This window comes from Apiospora aurea, assembly GCF_038362705.1.
Source record: "Apiospora aurea strain CBS 24483 chromosome Unknown utg000001l_segment0_segment0, whole genome shotgun sequence".
NCBI classification, from domain to species: domain Eukaryota; kingdom Fungi; phylum Ascomycota; class Sordariomycetes; order Amphisphaeriales; family Apiosporaceae; genus Apiospora; species Apiospora aurea.
In genome coordinates, this window is record NW_027117388.1 from 3,560,020 (window position 1) to 3,587,282 (window position 27,263).

General features: G+C 54.2%; 11 protein-coding genes across 11 annotated transcripts; 6 read left to right on the forward strand and 5 right to left on the reverse strand.

Moving 5' to 3' along the window:
* Window positions 1-359: 359 nt before the first annotated feature.
* Window positions 360-997, reverse strand: PG986_001098 (40S ribosomal protein uS10; the record flags this gene model as incomplete). Its single annotated transcript, XM_066837320.1, has 4 exons — window positions 360-444; window positions 522-730; window positions 859-877; window positions 960-997. 4 exons carry the CDS (start codon window positions 995-997, stop codon window positions 360-362), a joined length of 351 nt encoding a protein of 116 aa, XP_066706213.1.
* Window positions 998-1,562: 565 nt separating this feature from the next.
* PG986_001099 (uncharacterized protein) lies at window positions 1,563-3,605 on the forward strand (the record flags this gene model as incomplete). Its single annotated transcript, XM_066837321.1, has 2 exons — window positions 1,563-2,731; window positions 2,783-3,605. 2 exons carry the CDS (start codon window positions 1,563-1,565, stop codon window positions 3,603-3,605), a joined length of 1,992 nt encoding a protein of 663 aa, XP_066706214.1.
* A 68-nt stretch (window positions 3,606-3,673) lies between these two features.
* On the reverse strand, window positions 3,674-6,435 carry PG986_001100 (uncharacterized protein; the record flags this gene model as incomplete). Its single annotated transcript, XM_066837322.1, has 3 exons — window positions 3,674-5,388; window positions 5,450-6,125; window positions 6,265-6,435. The coding sequence occupies 3 exons, from the start codon at window positions 6,433-6,435 to the stop codon at window positions 3,674-3,676; spliced, it is 2,562 nt and encodes an 853-aa protein (XP_066706215.1).
* Window positions 6,436-7,945: 1,510 nt separating this feature from the next.
* PG986_001101 (uncharacterized protein) lies at window positions 7,946-9,219 on the forward strand (the record flags this gene model as incomplete). The annotated part of the gene is made up of 3 exons (XM_066837323.1): window positions 7,946-7,999; window positions 8,060-8,258; window positions 8,315-9,219. 3 exons carry the CDS (start codon window positions 7,946-7,948, stop codon window positions 9,217-9,219), a joined length of 1,158 nt encoding a protein of 385 aa, XP_066706216.1.
* Window positions 9,220-10,461: 1,242 nt separating this feature from the next.
* Window positions 10,462-12,389, forward strand: PG986_001102 (uncharacterized protein; the record flags this gene model as incomplete). The annotated part of the gene is made up of 3 exons (XM_066837324.1): window positions 10,462-10,519; window positions 10,574-11,639; window positions 11,762-12,389. 3 exons carry the CDS (start codon window positions 10,462-10,464, stop codon window positions 12,387-12,389), a joined length of 1,752 nt encoding a protein of 583 aa, XP_066706217.1.
* Window positions 12,390-13,066: 677 nt separating this feature from the next.
* Window positions 13,067-14,025, forward strand: PG986_001103 (uncharacterized protein; the record flags this gene model as incomplete). Its single annotated transcript, XM_066837325.1, has 2 exons — window positions 13,067-13,249; window positions 13,426-14,025. 2 exons carry the CDS (start codon window positions 13,067-13,069, stop codon window positions 14,023-14,025), a joined length of 783 nt encoding a protein of 260 aa, XP_066706218.1.
* A 500-nt stretch (window positions 14,026-14,525) lies between these two features.
* PG986_001104 (Sec14 cytosolic factor) lies at window positions 14,526-15,810 on the reverse strand (the record flags this gene model as incomplete). The annotated part of the gene is made up of 4 exons (XM_066837326.1): window positions 14,526-15,179; window positions 15,304-15,427; window positions 15,490-15,539; window positions 15,622-15,810. 4 exons carry the CDS (start codon window positions 15,808-15,810, stop codon window positions 14,526-14,528), a joined length of 1,017 nt encoding a protein of 338 aa, XP_066706219.1.
* A 1,510-nt stretch (window positions 15,811-17,320) lies between these two features.
* PG986_001105 (uncharacterized protein) lies at window positions 17,321-18,307 on the reverse strand (the record flags this gene model as incomplete). The annotated part of the gene is made up of 6 exons (XM_066837327.1): window positions 17,321-17,428; window positions 17,492-17,617; window positions 17,674-17,772; window positions 17,834-17,945; window positions 18,083-18,208; window positions 18,276-18,307. 6 exons carry the CDS (start codon window positions 18,305-18,307, stop codon window positions 17,321-17,323), a joined length of 603 nt encoding a protein of 200 aa, XP_066706220.1.
* Window positions 18,308-19,563: 1,256 nt separating this feature from the next.
* PG986_001106 (uncharacterized protein) lies at window positions 19,564-21,436 on the forward strand (the record flags this gene model as incomplete). Its single annotated transcript, XM_066837328.1, is given in 7 exon segments — window positions 19,564-19,704; window positions 19,754-20,113; window positions 20,168-20,372; window positions 20,384-20,548; window positions 20,662-20,930; window positions 20,994-21,263; window positions 21,329-21,436. The coding sequence occupies 7 exon segments, from the start codon at window positions 19,564-19,566 to the stop codon at window positions 21,434-21,436; spliced, it is 1,518 nt and encodes a 505-aa protein (XP_066706221.1).
* A 1,996-nt stretch (window positions 21,437-23,432) lies between these two features.
* On the forward strand, window positions 23,433-24,775 carry PG986_001107 (Ligninase LG5; the record flags this gene model as incomplete). Its single annotated transcript, XM_066837329.1, has 3 exons — window positions 23,433-23,678; window positions 23,737-24,438; window positions 24,512-24,775. The coding sequence occupies 3 exons, from the start codon at window positions 23,433-23,435 to the stop codon at window positions 24,773-24,775; spliced, it is 1,212 nt and encodes a 403-aa protein (XP_066706222.1).
* A 351-nt stretch (window positions 24,776-25,126) lies between these two features.
* On the reverse strand, window positions 25,127-25,984 carry PG986_001108 (uncharacterized protein; the record flags this gene model as incomplete). Its single annotated transcript, XM_066837330.1, has 1 exon — window positions 25,127-25,984. One exon carries the CDS (start codon window positions 25,982-25,984, stop codon window positions 25,127-25,129), a length of 858 nt encoding a protein of 285 aa, XP_066706223.1.
* Window positions 25,985-27,263: the final 1,279 nt, after the last annotated feature.

Genomic DNA, 27,263 nt, shown 5'->3' on the forward strand with positions numbered 1-27,263 from the left:
AGGGGCAGACTTGGCAAGCGGTTACGTGTGCATTTGTGGTTTATATACCCGATCTTAGGTCTTTGATGAATAGATTCAGACCTATCAATTTTGTCAATACTGGTTTCTTCTTCTTGACAGCGGAAGTTTTGCAGAAGTGTATCCATGCAAGTAGTCTCTACAATCTCAGTGTCATCATTTACATTGCATATTGGGTGTATTTGGTATTTTTGGTATTTTGTTTCAGCTTTGCATTCATCTCATTGAACAAAGAGTCTATAGTCAGGGGTAATATTTGGTGGTTAGACCAATTTTCTCCCCTTACGGATTTCACTCCGTTGGCCTCAAACCCTCGAACTTGCGACAAGTGGGTAACCAATTTAAGCAGCGATGGTGACCTCAACCTCAACACCGGCCTCGATGTTGACGATGATCTGCTTGACAACCTCGGTAGGGGCAGTCAGGCTGTAATTTTCGTTAGCGCGAGAGCTCCGTTCAGAAACAAGACGTATGGAATATCTGAGGGTAGGAAGGAAACGTACTCGATGAGACGCTTGTGGAGGCGCATCTCGTAGGTGTCCCAGGTCTTGGAACCCTCACCGCAAGGGGTCTTACGGGTGGTGACCTTCAGGTTCTTGGTGGGGAGGCGGACGGGGCCCTTGACGCGCAGGTCCTTGGACTTGGCGCGCTCGAGGAGCTCAGTGCAGACCTTCTCGATGGCGGCACACTTGCGGGAAGTGAGGGTGATACGCTGTTGGGGATCCGAGTTAGCAAAATTGGCGCCGTCTAGGTGTCCGTGTCGGAGCTATCGCAAATCGGTGGGATCGCGCGACTGCTGTCCGGCTGGTAGCATCAGGCAGTGAATGGGTTTCGACATACGATGCGGTGGGTCTTGGCGCTACAGAGAGGATATATTGTCAGTATGGTGATCTGTCTGTCGATGCGACTCGTCGCAACTTCCGCAGGGAATTTGTACTTACGCCTCGCCGAGATCCTTATCAGCCTTGTTGTAAGACATCTTGAATGAATTGGTGGATGAGAGATTGCTGGGAGTAGCTGAATAAAAGAGGTATGATGATTGCTACCTTCCGACTCGAACGATTTGCGTTACGGTTACGTGAGAAGGTGCCGAACAAAAATTGCTATGGTTGATGGGATCGCGAAAGGGAAGACTTTCTGCAACTTTTCGAACATTTCGACACTTGAATGTGGGGTGGATTTTTGCGTGGGTTGAGGGTTATCGATTACGGGGTGCTCGGCCAATCAGAGGGCAGGATCTGGCATGGGTGGGAGCTGACCAGCCGCTAAGCCCTTCCAAGCCTCAACATTGGGCGAGCTGGCGGGGGATCCACTGTTTTGGGCGGGCTCCTCCTTGATGGAGGTCTTAGAGTCACTCGGCCAAGTAGCAATGGATGCATCATCATGGTTCATGACAGCCCCAGTCTGGCTTGACGTGCTGTTATAAACCGCCGATCCAGGCCAAACAGAGGGAACTCATAGCCATACATAATTTCGCTGATCCTGCCTCACTCCCGAAAGAGCACGACTGATTTGATTGTTCGGAGGCTTGCATTTACCTCAACATGGCACCTTCTCTCCCTCCGTTTGCGCCGTTCCCCGAGGCACCCTGGAGAGATCATATCGTCCCGGAGGAATGGGAGGCTTGCCTGTCGTTATGGGTGTCCTTGGCCGAAGCCCACATGGCTCTCTCAGATGACGAGTTTCTTCAGCTATCCGTCAAGGACGAGTCGATTGAAGGCTATCTGGTCCCATTCATGAAGGAGACGGCCCTTTCGGGCATTACTATATTGGGTTCATCGAACAGTGCTTCCTCGCTGCTACGCCAAACATATTACCTCACATCCAGACTACTGAGGGCCCGCTCATCGCCGGCGGGGTTGTTACAATGGGAGTTCTTGTCCGACTTCAGCAAGATCTACGGGAAGAAGAGAGTATCGGCAGCACTGACCTTCCTCTTCCAGAAGCCGAAGGATACACCTGTGCCTTCTTTACAGGCCCTCAAGAAGGCACTGATCGTTGCATTGGATACTGGTATCAAGGGTGACCTGAGAATCCCCGAGGCCCGACTGAAGCAGCTCAACCATCTGCTTCACGCTTCACCCGAAGCAGCTGAGCTTTTCCTTGCTGGCACCGACTTTCTTGACGGGCTGGTCGCCTGTTACAAGATCATGAATCCGCCCCTGAGGAAAGCAATCATAACCACGGGTTATCTGTGTCTGGTGGGATTGACCGAGTCGGAGCCGCCAAAGTACTCGATGCTGTCAGATCAACTTTACTCCTTGAAAGCTGCCGCGGATGCACACAAGGCAGGGCCAACCAATGCGAATGATTCTATGGTCGCGGAATTGGTCACGGTCACACCAATCCTGAAGCAAGTTCAGATCAGACTTGAGGCATCCGGGTCTACGACAACCAGGACGAAGGCGGTTATTACTGCATTGGAGACATTCCGCAAACCAGGTGGGGCTGCCAGACCGAAGAAGTTCGTGAAGCGGAAGGTCGACAAGGGGAAAGGGGTGGCAAGCGCAGAAGATGGCGAAGATCTGTCACAAATGAGGGTTCATAGGATGAGCCAGATTTCACAGATCCAGGATTTATTCCCCGACCTAGGTACGGACTTTATTTCCAGGTTACTGGATGAATATGACGACAGCACGGAGCAAGTCATTTCCCATCTGCTGGAGGACTCACTACCGCCACATCTGGCTACCGCAGACCGCTCCAAGGACCTGTAAGGAACCAAATGCATTGATGTATTGTCAGATTACTAACAGAAATACAGGTCACCTGAACGAACTCGCAGGAGAAGAAGCAGTCTCGCACCACGAGCAACCCCACCGCTTCTACCCCAACGCCATAACGTGTTTGATGATGACGAGTTTGACAAGCTGGCAGTCAATGTTGGCAACTTGCATTTCGGAAAACAAAATCCAGGAAAAACAGCAGATGAAATGCTCAAGGACCGCTCGGCAGCACCTAACAAGGCTGCGATCTTATCGGCACTATCTGCTTTTGATGCAGACGACGATGAACGAGACGATACCTACGACGCTGTAGATTCCGGATTCGCTGTTAACGACGCATTAGCTGATGATGCCGAGGACCAGAAACGCAAGGACGTACATGAGGAGACTTTGTTCAAGGCGTATCAGGCAGACGCGAAGCTCTTTGGTCGCGACTCAGAAACACGCCGTGGTAACTACCGGGCGAAGCTCAAGCAGGACACGGGGATGACAGACGAGGCTATAGAAGGATGGGGATTGATGCTGAGCCGCAACCCTGCGCAGATGAAGTCATTGGAGATGAAGTATTCCGGATTCGATGGAAACCAAGCCACGATCGCCCCGACATCGTGGCGTGCCGGTGCTGACGATACTGAAGAGTCTGGTTCCTCACGCGGTGGCCACCGGGGCCGTGGTGGAGGCCGAGGTAGAGGAAGAGGAGGTGGAGGTGGAGGCCGTGGCGGAAACGTTGCTGGTCCGACTGGCGAGAAGGAAACCGAGAGCGCACGACGTCGCAAAGAAGCCAACAAGGGATCGCGGGCCAACCACAACAGACGAGACCAACGAGCCAAGAAGATGGCTCGTGGAGGCTTCCCCGGTTGATCTCCTAGTAAGACACCTTACTCTCTAATGATAACTTATTGTATGTATGGTTAAACGAGGCCATGATTTCACATGACTCTTCGTCTCTTCTCTGGCTGGTAAGTCCCAGATTGATGGCTGTTGCTACGGACAAGAGCTGTGGATCCCAACTTTCTCTTCCCATGTCCCGAATGTCGCTCATCTGGACACCTTGGTCCGAATAGGTCTTCGTCGTTCAGGGTCATAGCGTACGGGCTTCTCATCTCCAAAATGCCGGGTGAATTGGCTGCAAGGCCAAACGAGACCGAATACGAAGCCATGGGTGCTGGAGATATGGCACTATTGAAGGAATTAAAGGAGGATCCTACGTCTTCCAGTCCAGCATGGCGAGTCCAGTGGTGATTGTCGGCGCTCGCCTTAGGGGTTGCCAGCTCGGAGACCGAAGTGAGGTCGTGCTCGCTATGTGATCCTTCCCCGACTCCAGCAATCATCGAGACGAGTGACTCTCTGGAGCTCCTGCGGCTCTCCATGTACTCGCGCAGATCGTAGCATGTCCGGCAGACTGGGTATACAGGCCAGCGGTCGGCTTCGTCGCGGTATTGTGGGAGCTGTGGCCTGGTCTGCTCTCCACACTTTTCCTGGATGTCGTCAAATATGTCGAACATTGGTGTAAAGTAGGTTACCCGTGAACCACCGCCGTGATACTTGTTTCTTCCCCACAACTGGCCGATCAACATGTGCGTCTCGCAATCTATAACGGCAGCCCCGCTGTCGCCGGGGACGCCAATGCCACCTCGGATCCATTCATCCTCGTCATCTTGCGACTCGGGCTCCTCGATGAACCATTCTCTTGTGCCTTTGCCCGTGCCATTCCCGCTGTTCTTGCCGTCGACATAGGCAGGGATCTCGCAGACCTGGCCGCGCTGGTAGCCCGATGTGCGACCCGTCGAGCAAACGTCGGCTCCGGGAACCACACTGCTCATCCTCGTAATCGGGACTTCTTTCTTAGGAGCTGCGCCAGTTGGGAATTTTCTAAGCAGATTCGCTTCTCTGGTCTTGGCCGAGATCAGTGCCCAGTCGGTGACCACCAGCGGTGGCTCCATGTCCAACTCTTCCCAGTACGGTTCATGTGTGATCCTTGTCGTTTTCAAGTCATAACCAGATTTCGCCGCGATCTTGCCCAATTCGAAATCCAGCTCATCGCTTTCCAATGCATCGTGGCCCTCCTCGCGACACTGATCACGGTCCGCAGGCGAGGGGTGCAGGACAAATGCCAAGTCACCCGCGATGTTTGTCTCTTCGAACGGGTGGAAGTTGGCGAGCCAGTAATTGCCACCGCCGACAATAATCTTCGGGCCTAGTGTTGCACTCGTATCATCTCCATCTTGTAGGACGGCCCCGATGGAATCTCCCATGCAAGGGTTGCTGTAGCAGAATGGGTTTCGCGGGTTGCAGACCTCGTCTGGCATCTGCCTGCTCAGACCCCTTGCCCAGGTCAGCCGGTCGACCTCGCCGGTGGTGAAGACGAAACTGATGCCATGACGATACGTCTCCGGCAGCAGGTCCCGCACATGGGCCGCGATGGTCATCTTGCGCGCCTTGGACACGGGCTTCTTGGTCATGAGACAGATGCACCTCGTGTCGCGCTTCTTGCCTCTGGTGACGCTGATGACGTGCCCGGGACCGCACCATTTGGGTATGAACTCAATGAGGAAGGGGAGCACTCCATGCTCCCACACGAGGGGGAAACTCGCATGTTCGATCAGTCGGGGTGTGCGAGGACTTTCGGCCAGTTTGGCCGGTCCTACTACTCCGGGCAACGTCAGCTTACTTGGTCATACACTGGGCTCGATTCAACAATTTACCATTCTGGCGGCAAATTTTCTTTTCCAAGGCACCACGCAGCTTCTCGCGACAGCGCCTCTTGGAAATGCCGATCGACATTTCCATCTTCAGCAATCTGTCCTGTGCTGGGCCTGCGATCGCTGGCGGCTTCTCCATCTCGGCTTTCTTGCTGATGAGCGACGAAGATTGGGTCCTGTTGGTTTCCAAGTTGCCAACTTGGGTAGTGGTTGTAGCTGCGTCGTCCAACCTCGCACTTTTGTGGCCCCACCTAACATGGCAATCCAGTACCTCCTTGTTAGAGAAGGAGCCTTCGACACAGCCGAGGACGGGGCATTCGAGGAGATGCTCCATCTTGACGTGCCAATTGAGCTCTTCTCGGTTTATAAAGCTGCCGCTCCGGCATGGGCCGTTCTCATTCCAGCGGCACATGAGTGATGGGATGCCATTGGTGAGATATCCGGACTTCTTCTGCGAAAAAATAATGCTGAAGTCTGTGTTCGCATGGCTGGGCTTTGTCCTCATGCCATCCCACTGTGTCGGGTCATTGGAATCCGTCGATACAGGCTCGGTAGGGAACAACAAGGGGCTTGGTCGGCGCGTCCACATATGATGGCCCTGCATGAGGAAATCCTCCGTCCGTGTCGGCGAGAGGACCTCGGTCATGGACGAGGCCCATGATATGGCTGATGATGATGACTCGGGCGGGGGAGATATCCAGCGGCGGGGGTTCCGATGGGCCGTATGGCAGAGACAGAGCTTGCAGCTGGCCGCCCTTCGGGACTTCCTTCGAGCCTGATGGTCCGCCGAAAGGGAGTGGATATGGGCCGGAATAGACATTGGACAAATTGTCCTTCGCCTGGAGGTTGTTGTTGTTGTAGTATGGCCAGTTGGGGTCGATCTCATGTGGACTGTTGGCGATGGCGACTTGTTCTCCAGCAGCATTGGCGTGGTTGAGCTCGTAATCCGGATACTGGAACGCCGGCGCATGGTAAAAACCACTCTCCATTGGTGCTAGAGCCTGGTGAGTATCGGTTCCGCACACGGAGGCAACTCTATTGCCACGGGGCGGCGCCGCCACCGGCTGAGACTTTCTGGGCCGGGCCATTGCGGACCGAGTCTCCGTTGAGCGGAATCCCGGGTCGAGCGTTGGTGGTGGTCGCCGGGCTTACAAGAACAGCGCCGGTAAGTTGCTGGTTGGATTGACTAAGAAATTAGGTTTCGACAAAGGGATGAACGGGGTGGTTCCATTATGGTCAGGATTTGGGATTCTTACCGGGAGATATGAGTCCTAGGCCTGTCAGCAGATGCGGAGGCCTCTAGGCAGAAGCGTTGGACCGGGGGCGCAGCTCTCGCATATGCTGACTGTCCCTTATTGGTCGACCGGAGAACACCCCGGGTTGCCCGGAATCGTCACCTTCGTCATGTTGGGCAACTGGAGTGCAGCTTATATCAAAACGGGATGCGAAGATTGTCTCATTTTCTATTCTTTCTTTACTGAACATGCCTAGGTTTGACTTAGGGCTGGTGATGTTTTTGGGGTGTTTTGCATGCCGCCAAATACTCGACCCCTCGACGGCGAGCCCTGGACTTGGGGGGTTCACCCCCCCCTCCAAAACAGCTACTAAGTACAGCATAATGCCCTGGCAATGTGGGCATTGGTTCACAGATAGATTTAACCATTTTGAGCTCCAGTGTGGGATCCACAATGAATCACTGGGAATTGACGAGTGAGGTCTTGCGGCGGTCACGGGCCAGTTGTGAGCAAAGGGGCTCCCAACGGCGGTGTCTCTGTATGGTTTCACGAACAGCATACTCGGGCCAGCTGTAAGAAAACTGCATCACGCATCTCTCACATCGTATAATCCATGGCGAGTATCACTGGAATCACTATGAGCGGGTGTTTGGGTCTCTGAAGCATCTACCATGGGACGACTCCAAAGACAGGGGCGAGGTCGTGAACATCACACTGGTTCTCAAACTTGAAGATAATGTGCAATCAATTTTACATGTAATTAGGCCTTTCACATGGTTGCAGACAGAAAGAAGTCTGTTTATTGGCATTGTTGGGATCGTAACAACTGTACAGGTCGACGAGACTAACACTGTGGACGAGCAAAACCAAATTGCACTATCGTGACTTCATTGTCATTAAAGGCACTCGATGAGAAGGCTTCAGGCAAGCTCCGCATTTTCCACAAAGGTCTTTTGCCTGACCTGACCTTCTCATCACCTGCGAACTTTTTAGTCGGCTACCATTCTTTGGTGAGATGCGAACACTTTGGTCAGCTATCATTCTTTTGTGAGATGCAAGCAAGTGGCATTTTGATTTTCACAACACTTTCATCTCCCTCACCTCTACCCCCGAAGTCCCTGTGCGAAGTTTCTTGTTGCTTCCTGCTTCATTGGGTGGATCTCTGCATACCCGTCGACAAACTGTAGTCCTGTGAGATGTTTTGAACCCCAATACGATACCTTCAGACGGGAGTAATCAACGGCACAGTCGCCGTGTGAGCAACATGGTCATACACGGTATCAACGAGCGTGGTCCTTGGGACCGTCGTCACCAGCATGTAAGCCGACGGTTCCATTGGTATCGAAATCATCGAGCAGGTGGCAGAAACAGACGCCAGGGAAGGAACCAGGTCGACCGCCGGGGTCAGACTTTCCAGGCGATTCAGCAGCCTCACCAACATCATAACCCACTGCCTCATCCTTACCAGCCGCATTCACAGCCGCAGCCGGCGTTCCATCCAGCCCCCTCTACGTCATTCTCGGGGGTAAGTCAGCAGCCTAACGTCGGCGGCAATACATATGCCCAAGGTCCGCAAGGTACGTGTTCTTCCTGGTCGCCTCAAAGCTGTGACATTCTCTAACTCTTGAAATAGGCGAACATTCCAACTTCGATGGAAGGAACCATGGTCATGCTGCCTTCGATGTGCAGCATGCGTTTGGCGCCACCGTGTTCTCTGCTCTCCCTGGAAGCTGGCAACATCATCCAACATTTCCGCCTCAAACTAGCCAGACTATGTTTGCTGGGAAGAATTGCAGCGAGGCCATGATCGAGTCAAGAAAGAACATGCTCTGCCACAACTGCAAGCGCAGACACCCCCCTGAGCTCTGCCGCGGCCCTCTAGACGAAGGCGGACTGCTGAACTGTTGTGGTTTTTGTGGACAGAAACATCTAATCGACGACTGCCCCCAACTGAAGAATCTAAGTCCCCTGTCTCAAGGACTCTGGAAGCAGTACATCATATACGAGTCTCGAAGAGGCCTGGCACCTTTCGCAACAATGGAGGGGTACAGTATGTCCAATTTCCACGGAGGCCCCCGACTCGAAGTTCTCAACCCCGAGGTAGCCAAGCGGTGGGAGCGTCAGGTCTTGGTATACGATGAGACGGCTGGGCGCCGTCCCTACTGGTGCCGGTTCGACTGGAACTCGCAGACGCTGAAGCCCACAACGGACCTGTCCAACAGACTGCCGCGGGATCCTACGATTCCGCCTCACCTGCAGTATACAGGCCCACCCAGCCACTTAGCACCGAACCCAACCGATCCTCTCACACTTTGGCGTACAACGCCCGGATACTTGAACCTGAAAGACTGTCGAGAAGACGAGCTCCAGTATAATCCGTACTGGCTGCTCTTTGAGTCTGGCCGAAGATCCCCGGAAGACACGGGACTGTCTATCGTGAAAGCCCAAGTGCGGCTCAATAAGATGACGGGTCAGAAAATGGATTTCTACTCCCGTCTGGACTGGCCAGAGCACAGAGCATCAAACCTTATCGGCTAGACGATATGTACATTGGCCTTTGAATACGCAACGAAGTCCAGAGGATGGCATGTGGTCTTGCGTGCGACCTTGCCCAATGCTGGTGGGTTTATTAACGTTTGGGAATTTCGGTATGACGGTGTAACCTGTTGTGGAAATTCGGTAGCCATATCGAGGTTCTGATGTATGTTGGTCTTATTCACGGTCACGATCAAGCTGGAGATATTATCCACGTATCTCCAACTTTCCAGCATCTGAGTGACTGGAGAACAATCAAGGAGATAGCTCGGAATGTTGAGACCATCAGGATAGAAATGGTAGCAATATAGCATGATGCGGTAATGGCCGTACAATAAATGAGCAAAGCACCGCCGAAGAACCGTACAGTTTCTGTGTCACCCTTTATCCTGAGGTCCAGTTCCAAGTTTAGTGAGTGTATAATTGATGAATACACGGAACCTTCTGCCAATAAAATCACCGACATTAGCATAACCTCGTGGGTTACTCCTGAGTATCCGAGCTCATGGTGCCAACCGACTGCTCGACGAGCTTTATTATGGTAGTTTGGAGATCCAACTAATATACGACGAGGATAATGGATGCAATCACAGGTCTCAAATATGAGCTGTAGTACTCGAACGGCGGCGTTGCGAGCGCCGCGTGTTACCCGCACATCCTCGTCATCGTGACAAACCAGGGCATCGAGGACCACGACCTTCTGTTGGCCTACATAGACAATCGTCTTGTGATTGGCTTCCCAAATTAAGTAAGAGCGGGCAAGGAAGCTGTGTTACATGCCCGTACCGATCCGACTCGATCCCAGGGAAGCACTGCCACATGCAAATGTGGAAGGCCAGTCGGATAATTCCTGCGCAATGCCGATATACTCGATGGCATCCATGGTTGAAGCGAAGCTTAATGATGTGCGCTTTTACTTAGCGGGGAATAGAGCGGAATTATTACACAAATCACTTGAACATGGGAATCGCCTGCCTGATATCAGTTGTACCTTCTTCCCACCTCAACGATTTGGCGTATATGTGTACGTAGCCAGCGCCTTGAAAGTTGCATGGTGTATATCATACGATCAGCCGTGTACGTCAAAGAGCTAGGCAGGCGCCCACGGTCTAGCTCATGGCCAGGCGGTATAACAAGTGTCTCCATTAAGGGATTAACTCGACCAACTGATGTGGAGAGCCGTCTCTATCATCTGGGGCTGACAGGTGAGTTTGTTGTCCAGCATCAGAAAAGAAGAAGAAAAAAATGCATGAGAGGGACGACATGAATTTGGTGCCTCGACATCTGAATTTTGTTTATATACGTCTGAAATTTGTTGTTTCAATTCTTTATGGTCCGAATCTAATATTTCAGATAGGGGGCAAGCTAGTCGTTCGAACAAATAGCCTAAGCAATCCATGGTTTGGCAATCCAACTCAGCGCGTCGGCTATGGGGGCCGCACCCCAGTCCGCAAGCGTTACGTCGCCCTCGGCACTAACCCGGACGAAGATGTCACAATAATAACTGCGCTTCGTCCTCCGTTGCCCAGCATCGCGACTGTGCTCAAGTCCGCTCGCGTACCGTGGACGTGGTTCACTGGTATCAGAATAGGGCACAAATACGGTGACCCCTTCAGTGGCTTCTATGGCGTTCCATTGCCAGACCTGGAGTCTCGGTTTCCTGTGGTGCTGTTGATCAATGTGCAGTATGGGACTACCTTCGCCCTGGTGGCATCGGCCACCAGGACTGTCAAGACCATCTTGGAATCCAATGGCCTTGAGGAGATTCCAGTGGAGGTGCGCGAAAACGAGGTATATCACCACACTTCCAGAGACACATATGCGACCTATGTCGAAGATATAGTCAAAGACGAGTACTGGAAACCCCCGGCACATGATCCCTTGCAACCTTTGAGTAAGAGGTTGTTGCCTCTACTACCAACACTGAGCTGGGAGGTAATGAAGACTGCAAGTAATGAGGAGTCTGCAAAACGAGGAATTGCTGGTCCCTTCATGAATCTTGAAGGCGTTGAAGGCCTCTTTGCCACATCGTGTCGTCACGTTCTCCTGCCACAACCACAAGGGCCATATGCCACCAATCATTTTGAAAGAACGGGCTTTGAAGTCTCGCAAGGATCACCTGAGACTGTAGCAAGGTTATTACGGAAGTTCAATTATGATATGGACAGCTTTAAGCGAGAGTACCCGAAGGCAGAAGACAGGGTTAAGGCGTTTGGCGACTGGCTTGAGACATTGTCAGGTCCGAAGCCTGAAGAGCCTGACGGATTTGAGCGCGACGAAGTGAGCACTGTACGTTATCTCGAGGACATAATCGCTGTCTTGAGCTCTGTCCACGATGAGCCCGTCCCCGGCCGGCCCGGTGACGTGATAACAGGCACTGGTCTAGCTAAACGAAAAGTTGGATTCGTGTGTGCGGCTCCAGAGTATGGAATATCTCCAGTCCTGAGGCATTCGCTCACAGGGTTTTCAAATGACTGGGCCCTTTTGAAGCTGGACGAGGACAAATTCAAGAAAGCCAGCAACAAGATCTACCTGGGGTCTGCAGAATCCGCACACTCACAAGGCCTTTTGATTGGGATTTCCCTAACGAGATGCCGGCAACGAATTTTGGCTTGTATTTTGACCTGCCAGGAGAAGTTAAAGCCAATGGTGGCTTTCTTCATATGACCGGATACCTAGCCGGGACTTCGGATGATATAACAACCAAAGGAACGTCTGGCCTACCCTGCGACCGTGTCGTGAAGCGCGGAGCCAAGACCGGCCTGACGCTCGGGGTGACAAATGGCATCGAGGCCTGCGTCCGCGAGGGAGCGGTGGCGGAAAATGGGCCAGGCAGTCATGGCACGGGTGTCTGCTCGTGGAAAATGCTCGTTATTCCGTTCCCGGGACGCATGCAATTCTCAGCTCCGGGCGATTCAAGGGCGGCGGTGCTGAGCCAATCGGGGGTGTTCATGGGGCAGGTCGTTTCGGGCGGTCCCAAGCACAAAGATGAGTATCGGGGCGAGCAGCCCTCCTTCGACGTGGACGTCACTTTCATTGATATGGCTTGGACGATTGTGGATGGCATTGAGAGGCTGACCGGGAAAAGGCCCAAGTTGTTCTTACAAGAACGGCAGGTCTGGAATGACGCTTTTACGTCTTCTGCTGGAAATAAATCCCATGCATCCCATTGACAGATACACGCTGTTCTTGTTAAGCGTATAAGGAGAGACACGGCCATGAGTTTAAGGTCTCCGCGGTTATACAAATGATCTCGAAACAAGCAGTACAGGGACGTGGCTTTCACTTCGACGGTGCTTTACTTTCGACGGTACGGGAGGCATATCAAGAAGGATCTGGATATACTACTAGTGCAAAAGCGGCCGTTCGAATACGAAGCAGATGAGGCTTGAGAGCAAGTGTTGATGACTATTCGCTGTTGATTGGATGCGGTTCACCATATGGGTTGAGACAGAAACGCAGAGGAAGACAGATAGGGGCAACTTTTCCGAACGCAAATACTTAGCCAAGTGGCTATTTTCCCTTGCGTCCCAACATGCCAAAAAAAGATCATGAGACTTTCCGCGGCAAGGCCCGATAGGATGGAAAAGGGACCGTCAAGGTTCTCTGTCTGTCTCAGCGGTTCCCCGGATTCTTGGGGGCCCTGCGACTCCAGTAGCGGCCCCACCACTTCAGGAACAAATGCTTAATTGACAGCGGCATGATAAGCTTTCGATAAGCCGATTCATCCCGCCATTATCTCCATCGTCAACAAACCAAAAGTAAACACAGCGAGCAAGTAAACCTCCTTGTCGCCCGGTTCTTCGAATGCCATTTGGGGGAGAATTAATACCGCAAACTCTCTCTCACCATGGACACGGCAGTGTCTGCGCATCAGCGCAAGATCGAGCTCCAATCGCCCGAAGACTTGGCTTTCCTCCTGGCCAATGTGCGACGCGCAGCCACCGCGCGCATCGACGAAGCCTTCCCGCCGGTCGAGGGCGCCCAGGGCGAAGATGAGCTACGAACACGCATCGAGCAACTGATAAACGAGGTATGCATCAGACTCCTCACAATAAACACAAGAGATCAGTTCGCACCCCATTCGTTGCGATGACCATATTCCTACCAAACCACCCGAGCCCTCCAGCCCCAATGCCTAGTCTTGAGGCCCCCTCCCAGCAAACAACCCAGCTAACCCGCTCCCCCCCTCGGCATCTCTGCATATAGTACATCCAAAAGACCTTCGAGCTCGCCGCGCCCAACCTCTCCATCAACGGCATGCCCGTTGACCCGACCCAGCTGTCCTCGAACGCGACGTACTCGTCCTCGGGCAACCCCGCGGAGCCCGAGGTCGTCTACACGCCCTTTGACGCGCGCAAGCGGGCCCGCGTCGAGGAGCTGACGCGCGAGGAGGAGGACCTGCTGCGCGACATCGCGCACCTCAAGAAGACGGTCCCCGGCGCCGCCGCCGCCGCCTGGGTCACGGGCGTGCAGGCCGGCATCAAGGCCGACGAGGAGGCGCTCGAGGCACTCAAGGCGGCCGACGAGCAAGCCCAGGCCGAAGCCCAGGCTGCTGCTGCCACCACCACCAATGGGGACGGGACACAGCAACAGCAGAAGCAGCAGCAGAAGAGGAAGAGGAAGCAGAAGGACGGTGGCGAGGAGACCGGTTTGCGGGTAGAGGGCTTGGAGAGGCAGGCCGAGGTGGAACGACGGTATGGCGAAGCGGTGGCCGGCCTCGAGAGGCTGAAGAAGGAAATGCCTTCGATTGTGGCCAAGATGGAGAGGGCCAGGGGTGCGGGCGGATATGTGGTTACGGAGCGATGAACATCTTGAAGCTTTTGGGGAAGATCAGGAGCAACAGCAATTGGGTTACGACGGCGTTTCCGGGGCGTTTAGGTGAACCAAGACGAGATACCACATGGCGAATACTTGATAACTCATCCAGTAGTTGTTCTTGAATAGGGCAGGGGGAACTGGGCCACATAATGCTATACGGCCTTGTAAGGAGACCTGCTGTCATTGTTACAAGGCGGGAAACAGGAGCTCGAAACGAGTTTCTAGTACAAACAGTATGAGTACCAATCTGTATTGATGGATCGTATTTCTTATTGATCTATCTTAGTCGGCAGTACAGTGAAACTAGGAATCAAATGTGTCCTTCTGTTTGTATCTACCCGGGACACACAAATCTTCTTGATCTTTCTCAATGCAATTCATCCCCATGGCGAATCCCATGTCTAGCTTTCTTTCAACGACAATGGCTTATTCCAAAGTCTCAACACATCGCTGAACATCGTACCCACGTGGTGTGCGGGACAGCCACCTTATGCGGCGGCAGGGGCAGGAGCGGCAGCGGGTGCGTCCTCAGCGGCAGCAACCGGCACGCTCTCGCCAGCAGCAGTGGGCGCGGGCGCGGTCGTGGTGGCGGTAGCCGCCGTCTTCTTCTCCCACTTGGCGGGGCGGGCCCACTGGGGGTCCTGCCAGGGGCCTTGGTTGCTGAAGGCGCAGCCGCCCTCGCACTCACAGGTGCCGCCGATGCTCTTGGGTAGGTTCTCGGCGGGGACCTGGGCGAGCAGCTCTTTCTGGTAGCCGGAGCCGAGGATGTGGATCTTCTGAACGGTGACGGGGTCGAGCCAGCCCTTGACGGCGTTCCAGACGCCCGAGAAGCCCCAGGGCGCGTTGATGAGGTACATCCGGCCGAGGCGCTCCGGGTAGTAGTTCTGCGACATGGCCGAGGCTTGCTTCACATACGAGTAGACCTGAGGCACCTTGGTGATGCCGACGCCCTTGAGGTCCATGATGGTGCAGCACGTCTCCAGCAGGTTGCCGGCCTTGCGCGAGCAGGCGGGCAGGCGCGGGTCCGACAGGCGCTCGTACTCGACGGCCAGGTTCGTCAGCATGCGCTCGGCGGTGGTGATCTTGTACATGGCGGTCAGGTCGATGCCACCCATCTGTTCAATGTACACGGGGCGGCCATCCTAGAAGACGAGGGAGGGATCATGTCAGCAAAGAAAGATTTCGCAAAATAAGCCTGGCCAACATTGGACCACATTCGTGACCTTCGTGGACCGATCGATATGTGTGGGCGTTGGGTTCATGTACCTTGTCTGTCTTGTGGTAGTACTGGGGGTAGTACTTGAAGAGAGCCTCCTTCTCAGGGTAGTCCCAGGTCGGCACCGTCTCGTCGAGCTTGGTCTCTTTCCGCCACGCCTCGCAGTCGACGAACCTAATTTGGAGTCAGTCAGTGGATGGTCCCCTTCCACCGTTATTGCGTGGGCTCTGTCTCACATCTTCTTTGCGTTGTTGACATCGAACTTTCGGGCGCGCAGGAATCGCAGCTGTCACAACGATCTCCATGTCAGTGAATTGTTCGTATTGCACAGCTCTGTTACGACCACCACACCGAAGGGTGACACATACTAGGGTCAGCGTATCCAGGCGGTCGGTGAAGCCCTCGGCCTCGAGCAGCAGGCGCAGCTGGTCGACCTGGGCCTCCTGCTCGCTGGTGAGGTGGCCGGGGTGGCCGGGGTTCTTTTCGGGAGCAGTCGTCGGGAAGTCATAGTCGTCGTACTTCTCGTTCAACTTCATGGTAGGGTTTTCGGACGCCATGGTGAATGTGGTAGGAGGAAGAAGTGGGTTGGCGAGTTTGTTGGTGGTGTTGGGCGCGGGGGAGGATTGAGATAGTAGGTGGCAGCGAGAAGGGAGAGGAAGAACGGTTGAATGGAAACCTGTTCTTTAGCTGGGAGCGAAGCGTAGCCGACTCGGAGAAACGTTCAAAGGGGATGAAATGTATCTCTCGACGCAGGCAGAGGCAGTCAGGTAGCAGAGGGAAAGAAGATTGGCAAGGATATACCCGTAATAAGACTGCTTGCTGTCTGTTTCTGTTTCTCCTGGAAGCCCCCCGGGGGTCGAGTCCAAGCCAAATCCGGTTCGCGATGATTAGGGTCGCTGGGGCGTTTAGTCGCTTTAGTCGCTTTAGTTTAGACCCGGAAGCCGGGCCTGGACGACAGTGGTGGGTGGTGGGAATTTGGCAGGCATCGGTTGGCCTGTTGCCAATCAGAAGTGGGCTGGCCTCATGGGATCACTGATAATGGACTCCAGAAAACCGACGGTTAAGGCCTTCTCGCAACTGACCCTGACAGGGCCTGGCCACTAAATTATCCAGTAAACCGCTATCCACCTGTCAGTCAGAACCGTGTTGAGACCTCGTAAACAGCGGTGGAAGATCGGGTGGAGCTTCTACCTTGGCTCAGCTGGAATCTTTCAGGCTTGAATTGGCTTTTGGCATTGGGCTCTGCACTCTACATACTACCTACGTGTACGTGTCAGCGTGCAACGAACGAGCATCAATGTACAGCACATCAAGAGACAGACAGGCCAACTTCCCCTATTCTACATACTACTCTACATGACTACCTACCTACTACGTTCAATGTTACATCGTCCACTTCTCTTGCGCATTCCTGAGCCTCAGTTGCGATTGTCCTGGTCCAGAGCCTGCTGCGCCTCAGCTGTGCTGCTCATCTAAGCTCTAGAAGAGGCTACGTAATCCCAGGGTCCATTCTTCAAGGGAATCTGAAATTTAACCCCTAACCCCGCCAACAGATTACGATACGATTCCCCGCCCCAGGGCGCGTTCAGCGCAATTTTACTTCAATATTTTCCCGTGGCTAGCCCATTCGCATATCACGTAGCCTTGGGTCACTGAAAGGGGTCAAACAGATCGTGCAAAGAATCAGCACATACATTCGTTTAGATACCGAGCTTCCATTCCGTTTCTTCCAGCATTGCCTGACGTCAGCAAGCACACAGCCGCCTCCCTCGAGTATGTGTCATGTCTCCAGGCTAGATCGTCATATGCTCCAGGAAGGGCAGATCGCCCGCTTACAAGTCTGCTGAGATAGCCCAGGTCCTCATGGGTGCCCTTCTTGTATCTTTGCCACGGCTACAGTAACGTCCCTCGCGGCCAGCCTGTCGGACGTGACATTGCACAGCCGTATTAGTGGCTGTAGGATTTGTCGTTTTGCAACTCCCTCTGCTGTCGAGGGAGCCAAGCCTCAGGCCATTGAGGCAGTTTTTCTCGTCGACATAATCAGTAGTCTCGAAGGCCCGAGGCCGATCACGACTTCTCTTCAGCCCCCTTTCCTTTGCCCTCTTCGTCGGCCTTCTCTTTCCTCTTCTGCACGACATCCCAGTTGTAAACTCTCGCTACTGCAACTTCCATGGTCTGCAAGGTACGTCAGTAGCTGTATGAACATTGCCATGAGGATCCCCAGCACCAGCGTCTTACCGTGATCTGCTCCCGCAAAAAGTCGAGATCTTCTTCGCAGTTCGCGAAGCTTTGTTTTGCTGCTGCGAGCTTTGACTTTAATAACTCCTCGGCTTCGTCGATCGGGTATGAAAGCATCACATTTGCCTGTGTATATTATGTCAACAAACATAAGCCGCGTAGGATGCTTCAGGCACACGTACGCCTAGCCATAGGTAGACCTCGTCACTCGGTGGTACCCTTGCCTTGGCATATAGTGTGTCGTTAAGCTCGAATGTCGTCTCGATCGGATCGGATTCCTCCTAGATAGCCGGCTGTGCATCAGTGGATGCCACGCTGAGCTCGAGAGCATGATCGGCTTACCGTTCTTGTCTTCAAAAACCGCACCGTTTCGAGCGTCTTCTGGATGTCGGGCATCTTGTCGTTGAGTCCCGCGACTCTTCGCTGCAGATTAAGCTCCATGAACTGGTATTTTCTGAGGATTCGGCCAAGTCAGCCGTGCCCCGAGGTTCGCTTCTAGCTGCTCGACTGAATCGTTCGGCGCGCATTTACGAGGGATCGCCCGCCTATGCTCGTGCTTATGGTTTCGAGCGACCATGGCTGTGTACGTACGAGATCATTTCCTGGAAGTTTCGTAGCGTCCCTTCGACCTCTTCTCTGGATGAGACATAGTCCTCGACCTTGTCGACGAAAGGCGCCTGGGGGATTCCTCGGGGATTGGTTGCGCCTGCCTCCTTGCTGCTTGCCGATTAGTCGCGAGGGGTTCGTTGGTTGAGTAGGGCGCTGCATGACGGATCGCACGTACCTGGAGACGGCGTCCTTCCCTGTTGCCGACATGTTTGGGGGCGGCTATGGAGCTCACTGCAATAGCTGCTATGGCGGATGCAATTGAAGGGCAATACCGAGAGGATTGGCGGCGTCTTTCACAAATCTCTACGATTGCTGGAGGCACAATTTTGTTTCGCTCTGGGCCAGGCCGTCACTGAAATCCAGCGTGGGGTTGACTATGACTTGGCCAGAGCTCCCGCTGCTCAAGGTGGGGTTCTACAGACCACACTTCCAGGCCCCATCTTCAACCTTCAATCATGTTCCTAGTCCCATATTGGGCCCCCCTTTTGCAACAATACTCTGCGGCCTTTGGGGGTACACACTGAACAGGATCAATATGTCCAGTCGATTACGTTACTGTCAGTCTCACGAGAGCTGTGCATTGACACTGATTTTGCAGCTTCAAGAGCGGCCCTAATACCGGCACGTGGGTTGTCTGTTGCTAAGTCGTTTTCAAGCAAGCGCAGTATTCCGGACACATGCATCTCTCTGGTCCTCGTTGATGAGCCCAGCTTCGACGTTGGACCATCACTTTGAATGTCCAGGTGTAATTATACAAGGTATGTCATAAGTATACCTAACATGCTCAGCAAGAGCTTTGGTTAGCACCCTCCATTATCCTGACACATTACAAGTAACATGAAAACAAAAGCGTTGGCCCTGCAGTTCTTCATGTTACCCTATGATTCATCTGCGGCCGCGGATGCGACCATAGATGCTGATCAGCTCTCGTTCCAATGGCATCTGTGCCTGCCTACGCCACGAGAGCCCCAAACAGCACCCGACTCTTTTGCGCATTCTCCACACAAGCTGGGCCAAGATACTGCGGCCATGGCTTGGAGTTTTGACAAAGCTCGAGATAGATGCCGGCCGACGTCGTGATATTGGACCTCGGCATGGGTATCATTGTCAATTCTCGAAATCGAGATAATCTGAGCGTAACGGGCCAAGAACTACCCCCCGCCTCCGCATTTCCCCAGACCCTTGTGGCATTGCAGTTATGGATCCTCTATAGCCAACAGGATAACTGCCGAGAGCTGCCAAGCTCGTCTCTTTCAAGCCTGATAACCCCCTATATACGGGCTGTCGCATCTCATAAGATGCGGGGAAGGCCAACCGAAGTCTTGGACTGTAAGATAGGAAAGATCCATCATGTGATGTCCATGCTGCCTTTGGCTTATTAGTCGCAGCGCGACGTCTCTCAGTGTCATCTTGTAAACACAAAGCAAGAATACCTCAACGGTCGGTCACTCTCCAGATTCAAGATGGGTTCTATCGACAAAGATAGGATTCGCGCTCACTGGCGCTGTTTTCTAGCCTGTGGGCTGATTATCCTCTCTCCTTTTCAATATGGAATTGATTTCGGTATGATCGGGGGCCTTCAAGCTATGCCGGGATTCCTGATGGTTTGTCCTAGCCTGTCATCTCAGCGTTACTATGTATTGACCATTGTAGGTGTACGGGTACAGAGTCGACACCAGCGTGGCCAAGTTAGGCTGGAACATCTCCACGGAGCGCCAGCAGTTGATCTCGTCTCTGATGACGCTGGGCGCCTTCATCAGCTCTGGCACGGCAGGCTTCACTGCTGCCAAACTCGGGAGAAAAGCCTGTCTATGGCTTGCTTCACTCCTGTGCTGCGTTTCGAACATCATCATGATGGCCACCGAGGACATCGGAGCGCTGTACGCTGGGCGGTTTCTCATCGGCCTAGCTAATGGCTACTTCATGACATATTCTCAGCTATATATCCAGGAGAGCAGCCCAGCCAAGTATCGCGGCCTATTCTTGACTGCATTCCAGTTTAGCACCTCCATTGTAAGCCACTTCAACGGGAATTATTGCAGACATTTCTAATCCAAGATCGCGAAGGGCACCTTGATTGGCACCATAGTCGATTGGGCAACCGCTGGCCGCCCCGACAAGTCGGCGTATCTCATCCCACTAGGGCTCATCTACATTGTGCCGTTCATTTTGAGCATTGCCCTGATATTTATCCCCGAATCCCCACGATGGCTCATCCTGCAGGGAAGCTCGACAAGGGGCGCAAATCTTTGGAATGGCTCAGGCCGAAGGGGTCCCCAATAGATGACGAAGCCGCAGCCATTAAAGCTGCCATCGACAAGGAGCGAGAAATGGGAAGCAATACTGGGGTCGTGGACATGTTCAGGAATCCCATCGACCGCCGACGAACATTCCTTTCGGTTTCTGCTGTTACCCTCCAGGCGGCTTCAGGATCAATGTTTATCATCGGTGAGTGCCAATCCGGGGGCCATGATTGGCACCCGAAAGCCCATTTCATGATCAAAATGGGCTCCGTATCAGCCCCATATACGGCAAGGATGCGTTGACTAATAATGTGGTAGCCTACAAAGCGTACTTCTTCGCCATGGCCAATGTCTCGGACCCTTTCGCCATGAGTTGCGTCCTAAGTACAATGGGACTTATTGCAATTATTGCCAACTCTCTTATCGTCACGCGATACGGCCGAAGGAGAGTCTTGTTAATGACCGGCCTCGTAACTTGTGGGATCTTGCAGCTGATCGTCGCTGTGGTCTACGACAAGAACCCCGGCGCCAAGGTAACGGGCCAGGTTTTGGTGGCCTTCTCCTGTCTGTACTTGATGAGCTACAATGTAAGATCGTGACAATATACAGCCAGTGGCCTCACGATTCTACAATGCTAACAGTGAAGCCAGGGAATGATAGCCTCGTACGCATGGCTGGCCGGTGGCGAAATTCCATCGCAGCGCTTAAGGAGCCACACCTTTGGTCTGGCCGCAGCCGTGGGCTTCTTCTTTGCCTGGCTGACGACCTTTACAGCGCCCTACTTCATTAACCCAGAGTCTTTGAATTGGGGCCCCCGTTATGGATATATCTGGTTGCCGTCCTGCATCATTGCTGCCGTCTGGGTGTATTTGTTCTTGCCCGAGGTCAAGGGCAGAACACTCGAGGAGATTGATGAAATGGTACGTTCCACAATGCGCATGCCACTATCCTGGATCTTCTCACTGACATGGCGCGACACAAACAGTTTGCTTCTCGGCTGCCCGCGAGGAAGTTCAGGGGATACGTCTGCGTCGAAAACAGACCATCTGTCGACGGGGAAAAGGAAGAAGTCGCGGTGGAGGAGAAGGAATAAGACGATGGAATGCTGCTCTGCCTGAGAAGGGTTTGCCATGACGAATAAGCGAGCACGGAGTACGCCCGTCGACCCACCTTCTATACCAATACAGAGTACGAGCTGCAAGGTGGCAGGGTGCAGGGTGGTGTGATCAGATCCTATCGGGCTCAGCCGAAAGCCTCGCCCCTATTGCCTTCCGACGCTGGCTGGCTGGATGAATAGATATAACCTCTATATGGAAGTCTCCCCCATCCGAGATATATGTATCACGCAGTATCACGTTGTCCTACATGCTGTTGTCAGGTACCCGCTGGCATCGAGCAACGGTAATGCTTGGCGCCTCCTGGCTACCTACCTAAAGTAATGTGTGTGTACCTACTTTAGCGCAGCCCCCAGCTGACAACCGAAAGCACAGAAGAACTAGAGCTCTCATGCGATTTCCTAACAATTGCTCGAGCTAGCTTGCTTGTTCCATATCATGTTCACTTGGTCGCTCACTCGTTAGTTCTAGGTCGAGCCCACACCCGATTTCGACCCCCAGCAACGGATTTGCAGGGTTTTGTTATTCTACGAGTCGGGAGAAGCCACGTCAAAGCTTGGTCCGTGGCTGCATTCCAGCCGCATGCCAAGTCGTCACACAGGAAAGTACGACCTGAAGCAACAAAAGAAAATGTTGTCGGCTGATCGGGTACTGCAATTCTGAGGTCCGAACTTTGGGGGTTCTTTTGCTTCTTCAAAACTGATCATGACAAGACAAGCCTTGCTTTGCGATAATCCGGAGATATCTCCAACCCACCATCCGCCCCGGCCATCGGGATAGTGTCGATAAGCGAGAGTCAGGTGGAGGATCGACAACCGAAAAGTTATGTCAATTGGTGCGGCTGTCCAATTACACAGGAGGCGATTATATGACTGGGCTCAGCTCCTCGACGTTGCTCGAAGCCGATTGGGCGGGCGGCGCTTGGTCGATGCAAGCGCTAATCGAAGACCGAAATAGGCGGCATGGTTCGCTCTAGAAGGTGTGCGCCTCTGTAGATCAGAGCTGCAAACCAGAGCTGCAAACCGACAGGGGGCATATGCAGCCAGTGGCACACCACATCCCGGCGTTGTGCTGGCAACCCTTGCCCGTACAGCCTTCACGAGACCAAGGGCCAGTGTCTGTTGCCCTGGGCGCCTCCCAACGCCAACGCCCTGACATACTTGGAAGTTGGCACTAAACAGCTGGGCAGCCTAGCAGTCAGGCTCTGTCGCGTAGATCAGAAGGGTCGCGTCTAGACTACTGCAGGTTGCTTAATAGTCACAGCACCGCGGGGCTTGTGCCGACAACAACGACCGTCCTACACCAACGCTAAACCCTAAACCCAAGGATTGGTCTGGACTGGCCTCCCAGATCTACCATGCCCTCGCCGTACCCACGGTAGCGGGGAGTGATTACGAGATTCTTCGCATGAACAGAAGGAACTGGGACAGGCCAGGCCCAGTCATCAGGTCGCTTGGGACGATCAATGGGACCCGAGATGTTGGTAAACTCTGTGAGCTTCCAAGCCGCCGGGTCATGGTCTACCGGGTCTGGTATCCTTGGCCCTGTCTTTCCACATCTGAGCACCTACACCGGCTGGATATAGCAGCAACTCTCCGGCCTGGGGGTGGTGATGGCCCAGCAATACGATGACTACTAACCCGTAATCGAAGAGCGAGCGGCTGGGAGTACACACGGCTGCTTCTTTCAATGGTAGCCGAAGGGTTGTGCAGCCGCCCTCGCACGATGGCTTGCACCCGGCTGTCATTACTGGAATTTGATGGTGGCGTGAACATCTTTTCATTCCTGTAGAAATCGAGTATAAGAATTCGCAATGCCCCCGGTGTATGCCATTGTCTCAGATCCCATCTCACACCATCATCCACCTTATCGACATTCGCTCACTCGACCCTCATTCTTCTGAGGCACTCACTGCCTATCCCACTCTCCATTCGCTCTCCCTAGTTCCCATACCCACCCAATCATCCATTAGCTATGTTGTGGTCCAACGTCATTGCCACTTCCGTGGCCTTGGCCGGTGTCCCCTCTGCCCTGGGCTACCCGGGTATGGGCGAGCAGATGGCCGAGATCATGAGCCGTCAAAGTGCCAACGACGGGTTCGACTCGACGGAGCTCCTGGGCGACCTCCAGACTCTCCCAGACAACCAGCTGACCCCCACTGCGGCCGACATCAAGAAGATCCTGACCGGCAAAGGAACCCCCCCAGAGCACTACAACCTGGTCTGCCCCCAGGCTCGGCACCGCGGCGTGCCAGAAGGACACCTGCTGCGTGTGGCAGTACATCGTCAACGACATGGTGGCGGACTTCAAGGGCAGTTCGGGCAGATGCACGTCGTGGGCCCGACGGGCCGTGCGCCTGGGCTTCCACGACGCCGGCACCTGGTCCAAGACCACGGCCGCGCAGGGCCTGCCCGGCGGCGCCGACGGTTCGATCTGCACGACGGACGAGATCAACCGCGCCGACAACAACGGCCTGCAGGATATCTGCCAGAAGGTCAACGGCTGGTACAACACCTGGAACAAGCAGAAGGGCTACCCCGTGTCCCTGGCCGACATCATCCAGATGGGTGCCACCGTCGCCACCGTCGTCTGCCCCCTGGGCCCGCGCGTCAAGTCCTACGTCGGCCGCGTCGACGTGGCCAAGGCGGGGCCGCCCAACCTGCTGCCGGGAGTGGACCAGAGCGCCGACGACCTCATCGCGCTGTTCCGCGACAAGACCATCGGCCCCCACTCGCTTACCGCCCTCGTCGGCGCGCACACGACCAGCCAGCAGTTCTTCGTCAACACCACCCGCGCCGGGGACCCGCAGGATAGCACCCCCGGTGTCTGGGACGTGCTCTTCTACGGCCAGACTCTGGCTAAGAACGCGCCGCCCCGTGTCTTCAAGTTCAACAGCGACGTCGCCTTGTCGAAGCACCCCCAGACCGCCCCTGAATGGCAGAAGTTTGCCGGAGCCGGAGGACAGAAGGACTGGAACGAGGTAAGCATCAGACAAACCACCATATTTCTTTACTCTTTGGCCAGATTGACTCACACAGATCTTCCTCTTCTAGGACTTCGCCGCCGGCTACATCCGCCTGAGTCTGCTCGGCGTCAACAACATCAACAAGCTGACCGAGTGTACCAAGGTCCTGCCCGGTGGCATTCCATCCTTCACACCCAACGACCAGGCCAATGTGGACAAATGGCTCAACACGGCCGACCAGTCGCCGACTGCGAAGAAGATCTCCGACGCCCTCCACGCTGGTCAGAGTCTGCTGGGCTGGCTCTTCAGCTTGATCAAAGGGATTCTTGGAGGACTGAAGAAGACGGCCTAACCGGTTATCCTCTGCGCTGGATGGTTGGTCACATCATGTTGTGTATGTGTGTATATGGATGTATGTTTAAAGCATGTTATGAGTTGCGAGACTTGGCAATCTTGTCTACCTAGATAGATGTTACCCGCGACACCAATTTGGTATAATATTGTAATATATACACTTCTAACTACTGATCCGCTTCGTCCTCTTCACCTGTTCAATCCATATTAGTTATATGTAGGTACCGACATGCATTAGTCCTATGCTATATCGTACATTCAGATGCATATACACAATAATACATTACATATAGCCATCCATCCGTCATATGACCATCGCAATCTCACCACCTGCTGACACCCGACCTACCTAGTACACTCCCGGGATGATACGGTAGGGAACCTCCTTCTTGAACTGGACCCACTGCTCGCCGTACCGCTTGGAGCAGTACTCGTCCAAGACCGAAACGGCACGGCTGCTCAGGTCCCAGCCCATCCAAAGGCCCATCAACAGGCCGCCGACCCAGCCGCAGCCCACCATGGCGTAGCCGCCCCGCCAGAGCGCGTACCCGAAGTAGTTGACGTGCCGCGCCCAGCGCCACAGGCCGACCTTGCAGACCTTGCCCTGGTTCCGCGCCGCCCGCTTGAAGCGCAGGCGCTGGTACTCGGACAGCGTCTCGATGGTGATGCCGGCGGCGTACAGCAGGGCGCCGGCGAGGAGGGAGAGGGGCAGGTCGCCGTAGGAAGAGTCTTGGCCGAGGAGGAGGGAGAGGCGGGGGCCGCTGCTGCCGGCGGCTAGAGAGGAGGTCGCGGCGCCCGCGATGAGGATGGAGTTGAGCGAGTTGACGGCGGTGTTGAAGAGGCCCACGGGCACGGCGGCGCTGACGGGGAACTCCTCGGCGCTCAGGTAGGTCAGCCAGAAGATCTGCTTCGCGGACGAGCCGGCCGCCATGGCGAGCAGCAGGAGGCGCGGCAGCGGCAGGCCCAGCTTGTCGGGCAGATCGATGCCCGTGGTCGTCGTAGCGGTCGTCGTCGCCGCTAAGGTGGACAGGCCGACCGCGGCGAGGGCGCGCTCGGCGGCGCCATTGTGCAAGAGGTGGTACTGCCAGGGGATGTCGGCCAGGCGCATGCCGATGAAGGACGCGGTGCCCAGCGGGGTGGAGCGCTTGACCCCGCGGTTGATGAGGTCGAATTGCTTCTTTTTGTGTTTGTCGTCGGGGGGCGCCATGGTGGAGGTTCTTTTAGGGAGCTGTTCCAATTGACTCTGTTGCGTTATTTTGCAGTAAACAATTGAGTTCAAGCAAGGCATTTGTAACAAAGGCCCATAGACTGGAAAGACAATAGGTACGATGCTCGGCGTTCACTGAAGAGCCAAGTCCGTTGCGGCTGGTGGTCGGGACCGAAGCGGAGAGCGCTCGGGAAGTTCCATGACGACATTGTTGTGGTGCCAGGCTCAGGCTACTGAAACAAGAAAGTCCGTCCGATATTTTAGAGTTCTGTCTGTTTTGGTCTCATTTACCCAAGACTAGGAGATAGATACTATCGTATGTATATCATTTAACGACGAGCGGAGTACATCTCATGGACAAGTAGTACAATGCCCAAGTGCCGTCCGGGTCGGCCTACAAGCCTCCCGGCGCCCGCCTGTCGCTCATGCAAACGACAATCGACCTTCCTCATTCCGCAGGTAGGATGCATTCGGCAGTTGGTTGCCAGTCAGACTTGGGACGTTTAACTCATCCACCTCAATGGCGCTGACTCGGAGGAACCTGCGGTTTAACATGTATTGCATCCCGGTTCATGGCGATGTCGAACTGGCCTCTGCTCGTTCCCTTGGCGGCGAGACCCAGCCGGCCCACGCCTGGATGCCCTCCTCGATCTATTCGACGCTGCAGGGGCCCGTGTGCCCATACCGGGCATAGACGTCCCAAGCGTCTGGGTGTTAGGCACCTGGTTCAGCCGGTCCACACAGGTCTACCAGTCCTTGTCGCACCCGTGCGGAATGAAGCTGCTACCCTTGGGCCTGTAATTATTGATCTCGTTCTCGCCGGGTTCCGAGGTGTTCCGCTGGCCGGTCTTGGGGTTAATCACGGCGTAGAAGTGCGTGTCCGGCTAGGTGCTCACGGCGCCCACCACCCCGGCCCGTCCGGCGGACATCGTGGCGCCGCCCGGTAGGGGCTGGTGACAGAGCCAACTTCATGGTTTTAGCTCAGAGACCAAATGTCAGTTTCTTCTTGATTTGGGTATACTTACGTTGCGGTTGAGATGGTGGATAAGAGAAAGCCAAGGTCGAGATCATATCCCCTGTTTATGCACTCTAACTAGAAAACTAGCCACTTGTGTATAATGAAACTTGGAAGAATTGACAAGGCTAGAAGGAGTGAAAGCGTTATTGCTTGTTGACAGGCCTCATCGTACTAGTCTTCGTACATGCTTCACTCCGAGCGCTTCATGCTAAATCTTGTACGAAACGTGGTCCGTGAATTGTATGGTAGATCACATTGCCC